At 54.8% G+C, this 20336-nt stretch overlaps 1 protein-coding gene across 1 annotated transcript in view; it reads right to left on the bottom strand.

The window, feature by feature from the left end:
- SHANK3 (SH3 and multiple ankyrin repeat domains 3) overlaps positions 1 to 20336 on the bottom strand; it is a 178581-nt gene that overhangs the window by 21479 nt on the left and 136766 nt on the right. Inside the window, exons 17-20 of the mRNA XM_039333377.1 lie at positions 13645 to 13780; positions 9543 to 9623; positions 7749 to 7772; positions 1456 to 1583 (exon numbers count right to left, since the gene is read on the bottom strand). Coding sequence (XP_039189311.1) covers positions 1456 to 1583; positions 7749 to 7772; positions 9543 to 9623; positions 13645 to 13780 — 369 coding nt within the window. The remainder of the gene's footprint in view (positions 1 to 1455; positions 1584 to 7748; positions 7773 to 9542; positions 9624 to 13644; positions 13781 to 20336) is intronic.

Below are 20336 nucleotides of genomic sequence, written 5' to 3'. Positions count from 1 at the left end.
CCCCGAGCACTGGGGGCCAGGAGGGACCGCCGGGGGCCCCCCGGGACCACTTACGGGCAGCCCTGGACTTACAACCATTCGTTTAGTGACCGTTCAAAGTTGCAATGGCACTGAAACAACTGCCTTAGGAATGTTTTTCACACTTGCGACCGTTGCAGCCTCCCCGTGGGTCACGTGATCCAAATTCTTTCTTCTTCCTTTGTTAAGCAGATCCCTGCAGCTGCTGAGTTAACAACACGGCCGCTAAATTAATCTGGCTTTCTCCATGCATCTGGCTGGTCAGAAGGGGGCAAAAAGGGGGGGGGGGTCACGTGACCCCTGGGGACACAGCGACCATCGGAAATACAAACCCGTTGCAGAGCGCCTGAATTTTGATCAGGTGATCATGGGGGGATGCCGCGAGTGTGAAAAATGGTCATAACTCAACATTTTTCAGTGCCATTGTAACCTGGAATGGTCACTAAAAGAACTGCTGTAAATTGAGGACTACCTGTACTTGGCATTATGCCATAATGGCTGGGAATTTTATGAGTCATCCCCTCCCCCCAAACTGGGAAAGGCTGAAGGGACAGCCTAGGCCAGTGGTGGTGAACCTATGGCACGGGTGCCAGAGGTGGCACTCAGAGCCCTCTCTGTGGGCACGCATGCCATTGCCCCAGTCCTAGGCCTTCAGCTGGGTTTTATGAAACCTTTTTGCTTTAGGCCTGCGCCGCCGTGTGCAAAAAAAAAAAAAAAAAGTTCAATCAATCAATTTCAACTTCTCGCAGGAAAAAAAAAAGATCTTGCAAAGTTGGAATTGATTAGTCCCACCCAGTCTGCTGTGACCACTGCAGCCACACTCACCCAATGGGCCACGCCCACCCAGCACCCGACGATACGTAACTGGGTTTTGGGTTGCAGTTTGGGCACTCGGTCTCTAAAAGGTTCGCCATCACTGGCCTAGGTAAGGGGCAGGCAACCTTGGCTCTTTTCTGACTGGTGGACTTCAACTCCCAGAATTCCTGAGCCAGCCATGCTGAGGGGAAAGGGAGAGGTTTCCAAGCTGAGCCATGTTGGCTCCAGGAATTCTGGGCGTTGAAGTCCATGAGTCAGAAAAGAGCCAAGGTTGCCTACCCCTGGCCTAGGGCAGCCAGCTTTAGCCTAGCTGAAATTAGCCTTTGTCTGAAATAGTATAGGGCTTCCTCCCTGAGCAGGGGGTTGGACTAGATGACCTCCAAGGTCCCTTCCAACATCATTATCATTATTCTCTACTCTGGAAACTTAAGTGGCCTTCTGACCCGGACAAAGGTTTTGGTCCTCCAAGGGCCGGCTCAATGGAGCCGCCGGGTGGCCCTTCGGCCTGCATCATCCACGTGGCTGCCGAGAAAACCGGTGCGGGCCCAGCTGGCCTCAGCAGACGTCCCGGCCCTTTCTCAACCTGCTCTTAGGGTGCAGCCCCCAGCCCAGCCCTCTCACACTGATCTCCGCAGGGGTGATGCGCCGGCTGGTCGGTCTCTGCTTCACGGTGGCTGCCCTGGAGTCTGCTTCCACCAGGTCTGGTCTCAGCGAGGGCTCAGCCGCTGCCAGGATCTCGTCCAGCTTCTCTGCAAAGTCAGACACAACACGCCGAGTGAGCTGGGCCGGCCCTCGACCCCCCTGCCCTATCGCGGGGCCTAGGCTGTCCTGCAGAGTGGGGAGTGCCCAGAAGGGAGGCCCAGGGAGCCTGGCAGGAGAATCTGGTACCCCCGTCACCGTGCGGAGCTCCCCAGAGATGGGCGGAGCACCCTCTTCCTCTCCCCAGGCACACCGGTTCTGGAGAGCAGGAGGTTGCCATGTCTTCCCAACTGCTGAGGGGCCTCCCTAAGTCAGAGCCGAGCAACGCCTGGCCTTCCCTTTCCTCAGCTGGTCCCAAAACCGGAAGGACCCCAAGCGTCCTTGCGGCCGGCTGGGAAAGGAGAGCTTCCCCACCTTCCTTGAGTCAAGTCCTCAGAAGATGAACTTTGCCCCCTTCCGGCTTCTCGGGTTTTGTTTTAAGACAGAGGTGGGGAACGATGGCTCCTTTATGACTTGTGGACTTCAACTCCCACAATTCCTGAGCCAGCCACGGGTGGCTGGCTCAGGAATTCTGGGAGTTGAAGTCCACAAGTCATAAAGGGGCCATCATTCCCCAACTGTTTTAAGAGAACAGTTTGGCTTTAAGAGGAGGGAAGCTGGTCCTGACTTCCTGTTCGTGAAATGCTTTTGGTACGCTCTGCTTCAAGGGCTTCTGGGCCCCTCCAAGTCTTTGGACCGGCTCTCCTTACTTGTCCTTGCCTTTTGCTGGGCAGGATCCATCCTTCCTTGCCCCCCACCTTCACCAACAACTCACTGCCAAGTCAGGCCTTTCCACGCTATTTCTGCCCAAAAGCAAGAGGTCGTGTCTAGTGATTACGATGCAACCTGGATCCAGCATGAGCCCCCCAACCCCTTAGGGAGTGATGCCCAGGGCTGCCCTCCCACTGGCTGTGCTCATAGAAGGTAACCTAACTGAGTTGAAGTTCTAGAAGCTGAAAAACCACAGCTGAGGCGTCTAGTGTTAGGGAATTCAGGATTCACTACGTTGGGTGTACACAGAAAATGGGCTTAATTCAGTAGCCAGGTTTACGTTGCACAAACTCAACCCATGACCTGACCACAGCCGTTTGGGTTCCTGACAAGAGTCCAGCCAAAGCAGTGGTTCTCAACCTTTTTAATGCCGCGACCCCCAACCAGTCGTAAGTCGAGGACTACTCAACCGGTCGTAAGTCGAGGACTACTTAACTGGTGCAGCACCGTTTGCAGAATGGGACTTTTGGCAGGCTCAGCAGGGCAGAGACAGCCTGGACAATTCCTATTGGCTTTGGAAAGCCAATAGAATTGGACTCTATTCAAGAGAATCTATTCTATTGGCTTTCAAAAGCCAATAGAATAAAAGGCAGTAGCCCAGCTAAGGAAAAGGGGAAAAAATGGCGGACTGCGTTGTTTGGCGACCCCCGTGAAATGGTCGTTCCACCCCAAATGGGGTCCCGACCCACAGGTGGAGAACCACTGAGCCAAAGAGCCTCCCAACTCAGCTGCCCCGAGAACCAGATGGGGGCCCTGGGGCCACACAAGCTGGCCAACGGCCACACGAGCTGGGCTGCTGGACGTTCCACCAGCACCATTTGCAGGACCCCGAGCCCACTCCCCATCTGGGGGCAGAGGATGCCGGACTACCATCTCCCACGTTTTTATCTCCTCATAAAATGAAGTTCAGCCAGAATATTGGAATCGTCTCACTTGGCTAATGAAAACAGGGAAGGTCTTCAGAGGAAGATGCAGGATTTTGGGACTTCAGATTGTTAACAGAAAAACAGAGTTGGAAGGTGCCTTCGAGGTCTTCTAGTCTAACCCCCTGCTCAGGCAGGAGACCCTATACCATCCCAGTCAAATGGCTGTCCAATCTCTTCTTGGAGACCTCCAATGATGGAGCACCCACAACTTCACTGGTGAATTATCCTCACTGTTAAGAAGTTTCTCCTTAATTCCAGGTTGCTTCTCTCCTTGATCAGTTTCCATCTGTTGTTTCTTGTCTTCTGGTGCTTTAGAACATAAATTGGCCCCTCTTCTTTGTGGCAGTCCCTCAAATACTGGAATACTGCTATCGTGTCACGTCCTAGTCCTTCTCTTCATTAAACTGGACATCCCCAATTCCAGCCACCCTTCTTCTTCCTATGTTTCAGCCTCCAGTCCCCTGATCATCTTTGTCGCTTCTCTGCACTCTTTCCAGAGTCTCCAACAACACTGGAGATCAAGATGGGCCTTAGTGGGCCCAGAGTTCTGGGTTCTGGTCATCTGCCTTGCTGTAGTGGCAAAGAAAGGCTGCCAATCTCTGGACACAGCTGGGCAGGAGACCATCTGCCCAGCTGTGACCGCCACTAAATCTCCTGGATCCACAGTCTTGGCCAGCGCCTGATTTTCAGACACACTGAAGCGTCAACTCAGTGTTTGAGCCAGGCTCTCCGAGTTTAAAACAAGCCCCGGTGAAAAGCATCCAGCCTACAAGCTGTGAAGAAGCCGGTTCCAAGGAGCTTTGGCACTTGCACGTTGGACGGAGTCTGTTTGCAAGAGTTTGCATGTTGGACAGAATCTGTTTGCAGCTCTTTCACTCCTGGTGAGTGAAAGAGCTGCAGGAATCTCCCGCCAGGGCCTTCCAGGGACAAGCGTGAACATCACGTGTTTTCTGGCTACAAAAAACGAGTTCATCTTCATTTTCGGAGAGGACGTTTTGCGTTTAGCAAGGTCCCCCGGGTGGGATTTTAAGACACAGCCTGAAATCTGACCGGAGCTTCTCAAGCCAGGCGGTTCCCCAAAGTCAAGCGGTTCCCCAAAGTCAAGCGGTCGTCACCTCCTTCCTACCTGATGGCTTCAGCTGAGCAGACCCCTCAGCAAGCTGACCCCCCCTCGCCCCCCTGGAAACTGGCCTGGACAAAATGGGGATGACTGGCCTGATGCTAGTGCAATCAGGAGCCGCTTCCCGGCCTAAATCCTTGCAGAAGGGAGTCTGAAGAACGGGCAACCCCTGGAATGGCACCCCCAAAAAACAGTGGCCCTCTTTGAGTGGGTGGGGGTGGGGTGGGACCAGGACTCCTCTATTGCCAGAACCAAATAATCTCCCACCCTAAACCTCCCCCAATGGCCCCAGCCACAGGACTGGGATAATTCTGGACCCCTTTGGACCCTTCTCTTCTCCCCTGCCCACCCTGGGCATTGGCTGGCTTCCTCTGGCGGCGGGGGGGAGGGAATTGTCTACCAGTTTGCCCCCCCCTGCAAACATATTTCTGAGGTCAGCTTCCACACGGCAGCCCTGCGTTTGGGGTGGGAATTTTTTCGGGATGTGAGTAAAATGGAATTTAACCCTCGCCCTGCCTAGCGGCCCCTTTCCAGATATCCATGATGCCCCTTGCCCCCCCCAGGAGAAATGCTGGGGGAGGGGGCACTGCGTGGAGTGGGACCAATTGGGTGAATGAGGGGTGCGTGTCTGCCAGTCTTTGCAGGCCCCCCAGGGTTCTTCTTCTGCTGCACGAGGGAGCCTTGGCAGAACGGGCTGCCCTGCAGGATCCATCCGCCTCCCCCCCCCCCCCGCCAGACCCTTTCCCACCTCTGGGCCAGGACAGCCTCTTGGCAAGACTCTGCCGGATGAAGATTTTCTGCAGCCTCCTCCTCCTCTCCCTTCTGGTCCAGCTCAGGCCGCTCCTGAGTCCATCTTGTCACCCTCACCTGCCCGCCCCCACCTCCTGCTCGAAATGCCTGGACAGGCGTCCCTGCCGATTTGGATTTGTCCGACTCCGGCTCCATCCCGGCATCCTCCCCCTTTCTCCAGGCCCTTCCCTGCTCACCAGGGGCCTCCGGGAGGCCTCCAAGCCCTCTGGCGGGGTGCTCTTCAACAGCTCTTCCAGGCCAGGGGTTGTCCTCTCTCTGCGACCGTGCTTTGGCAGCCCAAGCCCTGAATCGCCTGGCCTGCAGCTCTCAGATGCAGGCTTAATATAATGTAGGAACGCAGCTGCAAGATCTCTCTCATCTGATGAAGCCTGCTGGGCTCAGCTAACTCACTCCTCACCCTGGGCTTACAAAATGCAGCTGCTGGCTTTGTGTGGCAGGTCTCTAAATTGTAACACGACCTAAATCCATGTCAACCTTGGCTGCCTCGTGCAGAATCAGATCCTGGTTCAGGCCCGGGGTCCCTGACCGGAAAGCAGCCAGAAGACCGCTCCTGGGCTCAGGTCAGCAGAGCAAGAACAAGTGACGACGGCCTCGGCCCCAGCAGGCTGCAGTGACCGGGAACCTTCCTGTCCTGTGGAGGGACCCGGACGGGCCATCCATGAAAAACCGTTCCCCATCTACGCCAGCTTGAACTGGGCATCCTCCAGTCGTGTCAGCATACAGCTGCCCGATTGAGCCGGCCAGGCCTCGGCACCCCACTCTCCGCCAACTTCACCCCCACTCCAGACCGAAGCAACAGCCGCCACCCCGAATTTTGTCCAGCCCTTCCGTCTGCAGGGGTGCCAGCTGGGGGCCTTGTCTCTGGGCCATAGCAGCAGCTGCCTTGTCACCTCGGGTTCTTCACCACGAGGAGGTAGAAGCGAGAGTGGGGAGGAGGGCTCAGTGAACCCCCAGACGGGTCCAAAGAGGCATGAACTGGCCCCTCTTATTAGCAAATACCACCTGGTGGGAATCTGCTTTTAGTGGGCAGAGGGGAACCCTAGAATCAAGCAGCCGGAAGGGACCTTGGAGATCTTCTAGCCCAGTGGTTCTCAACCTTTCTAATGCCGCGACCCCATAATACAGTTCCCCATGTTGTGGTGACCCCCAACCACTTAGACATCACCGGGTGCCAGGGGCGTGGCCAAAGAAAAGGGGAAAAAAATGGCAGACAGCCTTGTTTGGCGACCCCCGTGAAATGGTCGTTTGACCCCAAATGGGGTCCCGACCCACAGGTTGAGAACCACTGCTCTAGCCCAACCCCTTGTGCAAGGCAGGAGTCCTTATTCCATCCCAGACATATGGCTGTCCAATCTTTTTTTCTGAAAACGTCCAGTGTGGAGCACCCACAACTTCTGGCGGGAAGCCGTCTCACTGATTAATTATTCTAACTGTCAGGGAATGTCTCCTTCATTCTAGGTTGCTTCTCTCCTTGATTAGTTTCCACCCATCACTTCTTGTGCTGCTCGGGTGCTTTGGAGAATAGCTGGACCCCCCCTTCTTTGTGGCAGCCCCTCAGATACTGGAAGACTTGCGCTCACGTTAGGCCCCTCTTTTCATTAAATTAAACATATCCAGTTCCTGCAGTGGTTCTTGGTATGTTTCGGACAGACATTTCTCCAGGATGATATATGGATTAATGGTTCCCTTCAACCATCCGTTGTATAATTTAGTCTCCAGGATCGGAAGAAATTTCCCCACGAAGTAGTAGGACATAACCACGTTGTCCCTCTTTGTTAGAAGGAGGTAAAAGGCTGGAGGAGGGTGGGAGACATTCGATTCCCACCTCGAAAAACCAAATTCAGCTATGAGAAAGTCACGGGGGTTTTTATTCGTCAATCGAGCTGGCCCTCTGCTTTCAAGTGCTTCCTAAGAGTCATTTTATCTCCATTTGTGACACACATGAATGGCAATTGGGAAATTTCTCTTTTACAGACAGACTGAAAAACTAAACGCTCAACCAAAACATACTTTATAGCAGGTGTTTTTCTCAACTGTAGCAACTTTAAACCTGGGTGGACTTCAACTCCCAGAATTCCCCAGCCAGGCTTAAAGTCACGAAGTTTGAGAAAGGCTGTTTTACAGCATGCAGCATTCACCCCATGGATGGAGACCCTGTATCTATGACTTTCCAATGCTTATATATATAAAGAAGAGAGAGAGAGAGAGAAAGAGAGAGAGAGAAGAAGAAAAAGAAGAAGAAGAGGAGGAGGGGAGGGAGGAGAGAGAGAGAGAGAGAGAAGAGAGAAGAGAAGGGAAAGCCCTTCTAGCCTCTCCTGCATAGCCCCCCACCAGCCTGGCTGGCATCCCAGGGCTGGGAACCGCTGGTGAACAGCTGGAAGGGGTGCCAAAGTCCTGGTTCCAGGAGGGGCCCCTCCTGCTGCTGGCCCTGCACAGGTTGCAGAAGCACCTTCTCCCCCATTGGAGAGGGAGGGAGGGAGGGAGGGAAGAGGGGGGTGGGAGGGGCTGCCTGAACCCAGGGGACCCCCAGTATGGGGAGTTGCACTCACCCCCTTTCCTCCTCCGCATCGAGGCTTGGAATCAAGAAACAAAGTACAAGAGGTCAGAGGCAGATTGGTGGTTTTCCTCCCCTGGGCTGCACCCCCTGCCTTTGCCAAGGGGAGACAGACAGGGCCCGGGGTGAGGGTCTCCTCACTGGGCCCCCCAGGAGGGTGGGTGGGGGAGCAGCATTCTGGGACGCAGCCCTGGACACGCTTCCCGCCAGGCAGCCGTCGTGCCACCCCAGCCCCTGGCCCGGCATGCATGCTCCCCCATAGCAGCAAGGCTGGCTTGGCACCGATCAAGCGTTCCTTTGCCCCCCCTGTCCGTTTCCTCCGAATGTGACACGCTGGAAGGGATCAGGGGCTCCCTCTCCAACGGAACCACAAAGCACATCAGGAGCCTTTCAGCCTGGTGAACTGAAGATGTAAATGTGGGTTATTGCCGGGGGTCTAGTCTTCCCTTTCTCCAACTGCCACACCCTGCCGCTGCTTCTCTCCCCTCTGCGGCGCCCCCCAGGACTCCCCAGTTCAGCTCTGCTTCCTCCACCGCACAACTCTGGGGAGGGGGCAGTCAAGCCCATTGGCCAGTTCGGGCACTGGGGACCACCTAACAACCTCAGGTAGACACAATAGATATGTTGGGGAATGGCGCATCAAAACGCCTCCCTGGAAACTGTTTAGAGGTGTTCCTCTTTCCAGCTCCCCACCTCCTCTCGGGGGCCCAGCCCCCAGCCCCCCCTTCCCTTGCACAGTGCAGAGTGGAAGTGGCAGAAACCAAAGAAGATGCCAGCTGGCCAAGGAGGTGATGGCCATCGGAGCCACCTTGGCCCAAGAGGGCTGCTGCTGAGCCGTGGGGGGCTAATCCAGGCCTCTGAGTGGCTAGTGATCCTGCAACCCACCCTACGTCCCCGGCCAGGCTAAAATTCTGGGAAGGAAGGAAGGAGGCCAGCGGCTCTCATCCCTCAGGCCAGTCTGGATGATTTTTAGGCAGAAGAGGACTCCGAAGGCCCAAGTCGTTATTCTAGCCACTGGACTGGTCAGCGAAAGGTGTGTGGCTGAAAGGACCGTGGGGTCTGGAGCAATCTGGGGTTCTCCCAGATAGGGACGGTGACCATGACCACAAGGCCCACCTGGGTGGCTGCGCAGAGTTGAAGGGGAGCGAGGATTCCCCAATCTGGTTCTTCAGGAGAAGACCTCCATGGGGAGGGGGGGGGTCAGGAAGTCAAAGCAACTAATCGGTGCTCTGTAAACCCTCCCTTGATGCCCAAGCAGCCATAAGGAAAACTTCCTAACCTGTCAACTTTCTGAGGAGCTTTCCCTCGCCTGATGTCCTGGCTGAGGAATTCTGGGAGTACACAGTCATGAAAGGCCAAGGTTATTCAAGCTTGGCAACTTGAAGATAAGCGGACTTCAACTCCCAGAATCCCCCAGCCAGGCCCAGAAGTCTGAGGAATTCTGGGAGCTGAAGGCCACGCATCATCACGCTCCCAAGGTGCGGAAATCGCCAGAGGCGTTGCCTCGAGGTGAAAGAAAGGCAGGTTGCATGCAAGCGTGTCGGGCGGGGGGGGGGGCAAAGGCGGGAGCGGCAGCTGTGCAGAGATACAGACGTTCGGGGAGGACCCGGGCGCAGCACAGGCGGGGAAGGAAGGCGGGGGCTCCTTGCAAAAGCAGGAAAGGGCGCGGCGGGGGCAAGCATCGGGGGGGGGGGTGCTGGGGCCCCGAGAGGGCGTGGCTAGGGAGGAGCCCCCCCCGGAGTCGGGCCGGGCGCTGCCCCTTCCCGGGCCGCGCGGGGGGGCGACTTACCCAGCTCTTCCAGCTCGGCGGTCATGGACTTGGAGCGCAGGGTGAGGGTGGTGCTGGGGGCGCGCTTGGGCGGCGCCGGGGCTGCAAGGAAGAGAGAGGGCGTCTTGCAGCGCCTGACCAGCAGCCGGCGGGGCGCGGCCAGGGCCCGGGGCCGCTTCTTCTCCGCCGCCTGGATCTCCTCGTACTCGCGGGACGAGGCGGCGTCGCACTGCTGCAGGATCTTGTTCAGGCTGCGCGGGGAGGCGAACTTCTTCATCGTCCCGCGGCCGGCAGGGCGCCGCTCAGGGGCTCAGCTCAGGAGCCGCCCGCCCGGGCTGGATCGGGCGCGGGGCTGCCGCGTTCCACCCTTCGCCCCCGGGCGGGCCGCGGCTCAGCGAGCGGGGCGCCCCGACGGCCGGCCCGGCTGCCCATGCCGGGCCCGGCGTTCCTCCGCTGGCCGAGGCGGCTGCCCGGGGGGCTCGGCTGGGGCGGGGGCCGGAGCGCGCCGCCGCCGCCTCCCCTCCCCCTCCTCCTCCATCTGCCGGGAGGCGGCCCGTCACTTCGCCCGCTCGCGCCGTAGCCAGGCAGGCTGCACGCTCCCCGTTGCCATGGGAACCAGCCCGGCCGCTTCTGCCGGCGCCGCCTGCAGCCGAGACCCCGGGCGGGGGGCGGGGGGCGGGCGAGGCCGGGGCGGCCAGAGGGCGGCGCCGGGAGCTCCCAGGCCGAGCAGGGAGCTCTCTGCCCGTCGGCCCCGAGGGGGCTCGCCCGTCTCCGGCCGGGCTGCTGCTTCTCCCCCTCCCCTCCCCTGGGGGCGCGCCCGCCCGCCCCCTGCTCCCGCCCTAGGCCAGCCACCTTGGGGCGCTCTATGGCTTTCCCCCAACCCAGACCCGCCCAGATAAATCAGGCATGAGACCCTCCCTCCTCTGTTGCAAGGGAGGGAGCCCCTTTCTGACACCCCCCCCCCGCAGGGCTCCAGAGCAGGAGTGGGTCAGGCCCCAACCTTCCCCCTAGGAAGGATGCTGGAGAGAGCTTAGGGTACCCTCTGCATCCAAACAGCTTCTTGGCCCATTTGGTGCCCCTCCTTCTGAGCCCCCTCCCCAAATCATCCCTTTGGGTCATCTCAGACTCCTGGTGAGGGGGGCATCTGTGCCCTCTGAGTGCCTGCTTGGCCCGGACACGTCATGGCCAACGCCTGCCATCCGGCCCCAAGACTCCGGGCTCCTGCTCCACCCTCCCCCCCCCCGCCTCGAGTCCACCTTAAGGGAGGCTGCGGGCTGAGTATGCCAGTCTGACCGCCTGGCACCAGCACGGAAATAACACAAAGTGGGCGTCCTTTGCGAGGCTTTTGAAGCTCATGCGGATGTTCGGGAAGAACAACTGTCCACTTTGCTTTTGTATGTAATGCAAGCTGCAAAGTTGTTCGTGACTTTCTTCTTTTGTTTAACGTTGAATAAAGGCTATTTCTGAGCTGCTGCTTCTTTCACTGTTCTCGGCTCTCTGTCTTGCAGCTTCTGTTCTGCCCTCCGAAGAAAGTGAGGAAGGGGCCAGCTGAAGAGTCAGCCTGCGCCTTTCCCTGCTTTGATTCTGCCTCTTTGACTCTCTGGCAATCGGGGAGGGGGGAGCTGGGCTAAAACGTGGCTATCAGAAGAGTTAACGCCCCCCCCCCCTTGGACCTTGTCACTCTCCTTCCCTCTCTGGCTCTCTACAGCAGTCCAGGCAATTTCAGCCCCCCCCTCCCCCAGTGAAAGGATCCAAAAGCCATTCAAGAGCAGAAATGTGGACTGAGCTGATGCCTGGTTGTGGGGCAGAGGTGCCTTGGGCCCTCTGGGAGGGGGGGCAGGGAGGGCTTCTGGTTGTGGGTGAGACCGCCTACCAGCCACCCACTGATGACACTAGCTGGGACTGAAGCATGAGCCCCCTCCTCAGCATCTACGCCTCCCTGCTCAGCGTAGGCCCTGGGCGGGCTGGGCCAGGGGTGACCAGCTATGGGGTGGAATGTGGCCCCCCCAAAAAGAGTCCAGACTTGCAGCAGGAATGATGTGCGTGTTGAAGGGTTTGCAGAATTAACAACGGGACCTTTTCCAGAAGAGAGAGAGAGAAAAAAAGGCACAAGGACGCCTCGCTTGGCCTTCCCCACCTGGCTGACCAGTCTCAGAAGCTGGACAACCTACTGACCAGTGCATTTCCCAGTTCAGGAAGGAGAGGTTAAGCCAGGTGGGGCGAGATGGGGAGGAGACCCTATTCTATGTGGCTGCTTTGCCCTCCTGGTACCTAGCACCCGCTCCAGGCGGGGTCCCCTTGCAGCCACCCTGGTCCCCCCCCGTTTGAGGTGGAGAAAAGAAGTCTCCCTGATGAGGCCGAGGCCCAGAGTGGCCCCCTCTTGCACTTTGCCTTATTTCTTAGGACAGTGTTTCCCAAACTTGACAATTTTAAGGCATGTGGACTTCAACTCCCAGAATTCCATAGCCAGCGTTGCTGGCTGTGGAATTCTGGGAGTTGAAGTCCTCATGCCTTAAAATTGTCAAGTTTGGGAAACACTGCCATAACTTCTGAACTGTGCAGCCAGAAGCAGGGACCCTGCCATCTACCCGAGGGGTGCCACATCCTGGGGACGCTTGGACTTGAGCACAATAGTCCCTTTCTTGGTGCACTGGTGTGTGGGTTTGATCCTGGCTGGTTGGTTAAAACTTGGGTGGTTTGTGGTTCTCAACCTGTGAGTCGGGACCCCATTTGGGGTCAAACGACCATTTCACAGGGGTCGCCAAACAAGGCTGTCCGCCATTATTTCCCCCTTTTCTTTGGCCACGCCCCTGGCACCCGGTGATGTATAAGTGGTTGGGGGTCACCACAACATGGGGAACTGTATTATGGGGTCGCGGCATTAGAAAGGTTGAGAACCACTGCCTTAGAGCAGTGTGGCTGTGGAATTCTGGGAGTTGAAGTCCACATGCCTTAAAATTGTCAAGTTTGGGAAACACTGTCTTAGGACAACAAGGGATGATCGAGAAGATGGAGGAAGCCCCAGAACGACACCCCAAGCTGGCGGCACCTGAGAATTGAAAGGCACCTGAGAATTGGAAGGAGTGGCTCCTACTCTTTGTTAGAGGGCACAGGATTTGAGGGACCACCTCCTTCTCCTTTGGGCTCCTTCACTTCACTTCCCGCTCAGCACAGAAAGACACCCCGGCCCCCTTCATGCAGATTCCCAGAGACTCTTTAGATCCTGGCATCTCATTGACCCACAGTCTCTGGGGCTGCCAATCTGAAGGCCGTGGGGTGTGAGGGCGCTTTTTAGTTCCTGGGCTCCAGAAAGCATCTTCTTCATAAGGAAAAAGGCCAAAGGACATAAATTGGACAGCAGGCTTGGTCACTAGATGCCTCTGGAGAAACATCTGTGGGGTCCTTGATGGTCTCTGAGCTTGGTAGTTTCCCTGCAGATGTTTCATGACCCAACTAGGGAACATCATCAGTGCCAGAGGGGCTTTGCTGTCTCTCTTCTGCCTGAGATTACAACATGAGGAGGTGGGCCAAGGGAGCATTGGGCACCTCTCAGCCAGGGTGGCAAGTTCCCGCGCTCTTGACCTGGTGGCGCAGTGGCTAAAATGCAGAATTGCAAGCAGACTCTGCCCACAGCCTGGAGTGCGATTCTGACGGGGCCCGAGGTCAACTCATCCTTCCAAGAAGGACCCTGATTGTTGGGGGCAATATGCAAACAATGCATATTGTAAAGCACTACGGGGCAGTATGTAAGTCTAAGTGCTGTTGCCGCGGCTCCTACCCCACCAGCGTCTCCCCAGAGCAAACGTGCCCTCCGAGTCTACCTTTGGGCTAGGCCACGGGGCCAGGGTCAGCTCTTAGTGGGTGGCATTTCTCCAGGGTTCTGCTTCACGCATGGAGGCCTGGAGAACTGAGCACCAGGCTGGAGAAGACAAGAGAAGGGACGCTGGGGAGGGCGGAGGGCAAACGACAGGCAGGGCAAAAGGTGCCTGTCCCGGAGAGGGCGGGCCCCAAGGAGGCAGCCACAGCTGGAGGAAATGGAGCCCCCCCTTCCAAGCCCACAAGGGCAGCCGAGACCCTGGAGGGAGACTCGACCCGAAGTGGGTGGGGTCTGCCCTGCACTCACCTTTCTTCCGAACCACGTCTTCAGACTCTGGCTTGCGGCTGACCGAGACCACTTTCATCAGCAGGTGGTTCCCCCCCTGGCGGATGAGCGAGACCACCTGCTTGTGCCCCACCTTCACCACGTTCACGCCGTTCACCTGTGCAGCAAGGAGAGGAAGGAAGGATGAGCAGAGGAGGGGCAGGCTCCGTCTCCTGGGATCCCACGATCCTTCCCATGCCTTGTAGGTAACACCTGGCCACGCATGTCCCTAAGCATGGAACGCCGGGTCTCAGTTCCTCACTGCTGCCCCCAGGACCCACGAGGGGCTGCTCAGGGGTCTCCAGGCAGCAGATGCTGAGCCCCGGAGTATTCCAGGATCCCCCCAAGCCGGCAAGGACCCCCCCTTTGGCTCTGCCTTGTCAGGGAGAGAGCCAACCAAACGCCACTGGGCTTACAGCTAGGAATCGGCTCAGACAGATACAGTCTGCTCTGTTTTTGTTTCCAGCCATCGAAACAATAAAGATCCATTTTAGCAGAGAATATTTAATACTGAAATAGCCCAAATAACCTTCAAACCGACATTCCAAGAAATGGCAGGATCTATCTATCTATCTATCACCCAAATAACCTTCAAACCGACATTCCAAGAAATGGCAGGATCTATCTATCTATCTATCACCGTTCTATCCATTCAAGCAACGGGGTAACAATTTATGTTTCCTCCGAGCTGAAATAATGACGTATTTGTATTCAGTTCCTTAAGTTTTTCTGGTGTGCAAAAAGAGGAAAAAAGCCCCAACAGGGAAGAAAAAGAATAAAGAGATGCTGTCAACCCACTCTCGTGGCTTACTCCGAGCGACCCGGTGGGTGGGTGGCTTGGTTGGGATGGGAAGAGCTTCCAGCCTCTTTGGGTGGCACCACCTGCTGCCAGCACCACCCCCAGGGGGCGAGACGCCCCCCCCAGCTGCTGCCAACCACTTTCTGCCACCGAGAGAGCCACGGAAACCACAGTGCACACTCCAAAATCACAATACGTCTCGTAAATGGGTATTTCCGGGAGAAACTTTAGAGACGTTTCATGGCCCAACTATGCAATACCATCAGGGCGACAAGGGAGTGGGCTTGGCTCCATTTACATTTCATAGCCCTGTCCGTGTTGGGGAGAGTCTTCTTTGTGGTGCCTCGATAGGCTGTTGGTTACTGCTTGTCCCAGGTGCAGCTCCTTGACTGGGGTTGTGGGCGCTCCATCCCTGGAGGTTTTTAAGGAGAGACTGGACAGCCACTTGTCTGAAGCGGTGTAGGGTCTCCTGCTTGAGCAGAGGGTTGGACTAGAAGACCTTCAAGGTGCCTTCCAGCTCTATGCTGATTGATTGGTAAAAAGAGAGCAATCCCCCCTCCCTTCCAACACTGATGATGTTCCCTAGTTGGGTCATGAAACGTCTGCAAGGAAAGCACCCAGCTCGGAGAGCATCAAGGACAGTTCTCTTCCTCTTTCTTTCTTCTCCTCTTTCTCCCTTTTCCCTTCTCCACTCCGCAATCCCCCCTCCCTTCCAGCACTGATGATGTTCCCTAGTTGGGTCATGAAACGTCTGCAAGGAAAGCACCCAGCTCAGAGAGCACCAGGGACCCCAGGTCAGGGGGTTCAGCCCTGAGGGGGTTCAGCCCTGAGCTACAAATATTCTCCTGTATCGACCCTCCGACTCTTCCTGCCAGCTCATCCCCTCAGTCCCCGCCACAGGGACCTGGGTACAGGCATACATTTCCCTCAGCTCTCCTGCATGGACCTCGGGGAGCCCAGAGCGGTCGATCCATGGAACCTGAAGACAGAACAAATGTGGCCCTCCCCGGTGTTCCCTGGTGGGAAGGGGGCCTTCCGGCGTGTCATTCACGGGACCCCCTTTGAAAGCTTCCTCTGAATTGGTGCCCGTGGTGGGAGGAAGGGCGTCAGAGCAGGAACTTCAAGTGCCCGGTGGGCAAAGGGCTCCAGGTGGGAGGTGAGTGTTCTAACTCACAGGCTCCTCATTCACAGGAGGAACTCTGCTTTCAAAGAACATTAGTCAATGATTTGAGGCAGAGGGGAAATTGGGGGGGGGGAGGAGGAGGAGGAAGTAATCAATGATTTATTGAACAGACGAGATGCATGCGAAAGAGGACCTGGATCAGCCGGGCCCCGCGACCCAAAACGCCGTTTTGGACCCAGATCCTCTCCTGGCATGAAGAACTGTCCCTTTGGAGGAAGAGGGCAGCCCACCCTCTCCACTCCTCCAGATTAAGGTGGTGGCCCCAAACGGAAGCTAAAACCAAGAGCTGAGAGAGGGAGATGCCTCACGGAAGTGAGCCAAGGCGTCTGGAGGCCAAGCCGCCTTCCCTCTTTGGCCAGTCCCTGGGCCACGAGAAAGCGGGGAGAGAGCCTGGGGAACGGAAAACAGAAAGTGAAAATTCAGCGGAGCTCAGAGCAGAGCTGGGAGACTCCAGCCCCCTGGCCTTCTGCACTCTTCTCCTTGGCCCAGCTCTGCAAAGGGGCAAGGAGGGGCGAGGTGGGAGGGCAGGTAGCAGGCAAGGGGGAGTCCTGGCTCCATCTCGGCGGAGGGGCAAGGCCAGGCATTCTTGCCCTTCAGCTCAGCCTGGGAGTGGGCAGGGAAGGCCGAAGGAAGGGGACGGGGGCTCCAGTTTGGGAGATGCTGGGAAGGGGCCCAGCCGAAGAAGGGAGCGGGCAGCAGGGAGGCAGGCTTGCATCTCTTATGAAATGTATTTGCTGTCCAGCTCTGGCACTTTGGCACCTCATAAAGGAGAATACTTGTAGCTCAGGGCTGAACTGCGGGGTCCCTGTTGCTCTCTGGGCTGGGTGGTTTCCTTGCAGACGTTTCATGACCCAACTAGGGAACATCCTCAGTGTCGAGCAAGAAACGTCTGCAAGAAAACCACCAAGCTCAGAGAGCACCAAGGACCTTTTTCTCCTCCTCCTCCTCTCCCCAAGCCCCCCTCCCTTCTCGCACTGTGGATGTTCCCCAGGTCATGAAGGAACCATCTTGGTGCTTGTCTCAACACCATGAGGCTTCTGGGCACTATTTGGCACGCGGAACTGAGCTCTGGGTGCCCCTTTTCCCAGCAGCACTTGGCAGTCTTTCAGCTCCTTTCAAATGGGGGCTGATGACAAGGTGCCCCCCCTGCCCCTCAATCCGGCTGGTGGGGTGGGCAGCCTTTCCTAACCGGGGCCCTTGCCTTGGCTCAGCTTCTCCTAATGACATGCCTCCGTTTAGTTTTTCTTAAGTCAAGGGAATGAAACATTTGTTCAAAATAGACATGGTTAGCTAATGCGCTGAGTGTCATTTCTCCTCGGCACTGTGGCAAAAATAACTGGTTTTGCGCATTGGAATGAAAAAAATATATATATATCCAGCAACAGCAACAGCTTCCAAAAGAAAAAGAAAAAAAAAAAGAAAAAGCCATTTTATCCAAAAGCCTGGTCTGAAAGAGGTTTAATTCAGCTACCCTAGGCCAACGCAACATCTGCTGGGGATGATGGGCTCACTGGCTCTCCACCCTTCAAGCACCAGGGGGGCTGCCTTGCAAAAGGCTGCTGGTGGGACGCAGCCCTCCAGGAGATGCTGGGCTCTGTAGCCCTCTCCCCCACTCAGAAGACCAACTCGCCCTTCCCAAAGGTCTTGGCCGGCCTTCTCCATCCTCTGGCCCTGGCTGAGGATTCACACATCTGGGAAAAGCTAGGAAGGAAGGAAGGAAGGAAGGAAGGAAGGAAGGAAGGAAGGAAGGAAGGAAGGAAGGAAGGAAGGAAGGAAGGAAGGAAGGAAAAACCCTGGTGGCACAGCAGTTAGAATTCAGTATCGCAGGCTAATTCTGCCAAGAACTTGATCAGCTGATGGTTGACTCAGCCTTCCCAGGTGGGTAAAATGAGGACCCAGATGGTTGGGGGGGGGGCAAGAGGCTGACTCTGTAAACTGCTCAGAGAGGGCTGGAAAACATTGTGGAGCGGTATAGAAGTCTACGTGCTCTTGCTATGGCCCTGGGTCCAGATCTCACTACGGCCAGGCAGTGAGTGTTATCCAGGCAACATCCAAGCAAATTTGCCCTCCAGCTGTCTGAGTTACCCTCAACCTGCTTCCAAGCCTGCTGAGAGCTTTGTACTGCAATAGTTTTACACCAACCAGGGGAGTCCAATCTTGGCCACTTGAAGACTGGAGGGCTTCAACTCCCAGAATCCCCCAGTCAGTCGTGGCTGAATAGGTAGTGAGGACTGCGCAACCAGTTCTAGATATGAAGTGGGAAGCACCAGATACCATCATCATCATCATCATCTATGGAGATTCTTCGTCCTCCAGATCAGGGCTGTCCCAAAGGAGCTTTTGTTCAGATGTTGTTTTTCTTTCTCATCCAAGAAGCTTCTTCAGCTCTGAATGAACAATGGAGAAAGGAAGGATTTATACTCCTTGCAGGCAGTTGGTCCTCTGCATTCTTTTGGAGAGTCCTTGAGGCTACCTGGAGGTTTGTCTCAGGGCCACCTGAGTGGTGCAAACGGGTGTGGAGCCTTCTTGGGACTGCTGACAGGACTGTGTTGTAGACAGGAGACAGATGCTGTCTGTTGAGAGAGGGCTGCAAGGAGTATGAACCCTTCCATTTCCCACCGTCCAGTCAGAGCTGAAGAAGCTCCTTGAATGAGAAGTGGAAGGTCTTCCAAGAAAAACAAGGAAGTCCAGTTGCTTCCTGGAAAAGCACTTTTGGGACACCAGGATCATCATCATTGCACGAAGCACACAGGGCAGCAAGCTTCTTCCAATGAATCCTGTCCACGGTGGGGCCTTCAGCATCTTCTCATTTGATGTCCACTGTCTGTAAGTCATCTCGTAACAGACAAGTTTGGCAGAACCAGATAGCGTGTTGAGTCACAGCTTGCTTTGTGGAGAAGGAAACAGCCACAGGTCCAAGAATTGCTTTGGGACTGTTCCGTACTTGGCGTGACTTCCAGCAAAGATGCTTACGCTTCTTTCAAAAGATGTTGGGAAGCACACAGCCAGGTAGGGAGGAGGTCTCAAGCGGGGAATTAGCCTTGAATCCTTGCATAGATGCAAGAGATCCAGAAAACATACACATACACAAGCTCCCTGGATCCTGATCTATCTGTTCCCAGGGGAAGGCAAGCAGATTCCTTTATAACAGGCAGAATATAATAAAGTTAGCTTGAACATGTGGATCTGGTTGCTGGTGTGCCTGACAACACCCCAGCATGACAAAATGCAGCCACTCCAGTGGCACGCACACCGAGCTCCATCTCCATAAATATCAAGTTGGCCTTAAGAAGCAGCGTCCACGGCCAGGAGCCCAGAGGGATCTGGGAAAGAGAGGGAGGGCTCCTGTATCAGGACAGAGGGCTCCAGGGGGCCCATGGGAACCACCCCAGCTGGCTAAGGCCAAGAATAGAATAGAATGGAATGGAAAATAGAATAGAATAGAAAATAGGGGATAGAATAGGATAGAATAGAATAAAAATTAGAATAGAAATTAGAATAGAATAGAATAGAATAGAATAGATAATGGAATGGAATGGAATACAGAATGAAAGAATGGAATGGAATGGAGTAGAATAGAATGGAATAGAATAGAACAGAACAGAATAGAGAATGGAATGGAATGGAATACAGAATGAAAGAATGTAACGGAACGGAATAGAATAGAACAGAATAGATAATGGAATGGAATGGAATACAGAATAAAAGAATGGAACAGAATGGAACAGAACAGAACAGAACAGAATAGAATAAATAATGGAATGGAATGGAATACAGAATGAAAGAATGGAATGGAATAGAATAGAAATAAATAATGGAATAGAATAGAATAGAATAGAATAGAATGGAATGGAATGGAATGGAATGGAATAGAATAGAATGGAATGGAATATAATAGAATAGAAAATAGGGGATAGAATAGGATAGAATAGAATAAAAATTAGAATAGAAATTAGAATAGAATAGATAATGGAATGGAATGGAATACAGAATGAAAGAATGGAATGGAATGGAGTAGAATAGAATGGAATAGAATAGAATAGAATAGAATAGAATAGAACAGAACAGAATAGAGAATGGAATGGAATGGAATACAGAATGAAAGAATGTAACGGAACGGAATAGAATAGAATAGAGAATGGAATGGAATACAGAATAAAAGAATGGAACAGAACAGAACAGAACAGAACAGAATAGAATAAATAATGGAATGGAATACAGAATGAAAGAATGGAATGGAATAGAATAGAAATAAATAATGGAATAGAATAGAATAGAATGGAACGGAATAGAATAGAAATAAATAATGGAATAGAATAGAATAGAATAGAATAGAATAGATAATGGAATGGAATGGAATACAGAATGAAAGAATGGAACGGAACAGAACAGAACAGAATAGAAATAAAGAATGGAATGGAATAGAATAGAGCTGGAAGGGACCTTGGAGGTCTTCTAGTCCACCATTTCAGACAAGTGATTGTCCAGCCTCTTCTCCAATCTCCAGGAATGGAGTGCCCAGGAGTCCCAGGCTGGGATGTCCGGACAGCTCCAAATATTTGTCATTGGCCTCGATAATCTGCACAGTTCTGAACCAAGCTGTCGACCAGGCCCCCATCAGTTCCTCCTCTTTACATCCGGGTCAAGGGGTCCCTGTGGATTTTACTCCACTTGCCACTGCCGACTCTAGGG

Source organism: Crotalus tigris, unplaced genomic scaffold, assembly GCF_016545835.1.
Source record: "Crotalus tigris isolate CLP2741 ecotype Arizona unplaced genomic scaffold, ASM1654583v1 scf7180000024475.591531, whole genome shotgun sequence".
NCBI lineage: Eukaryota > Metazoa > Chordata > Lepidosauria > Squamata > Viperidae > Crotalus > Crotalus tigris.
This window is presented reverse-complemented; position numbering and strand designations above follow the sequence as displayed.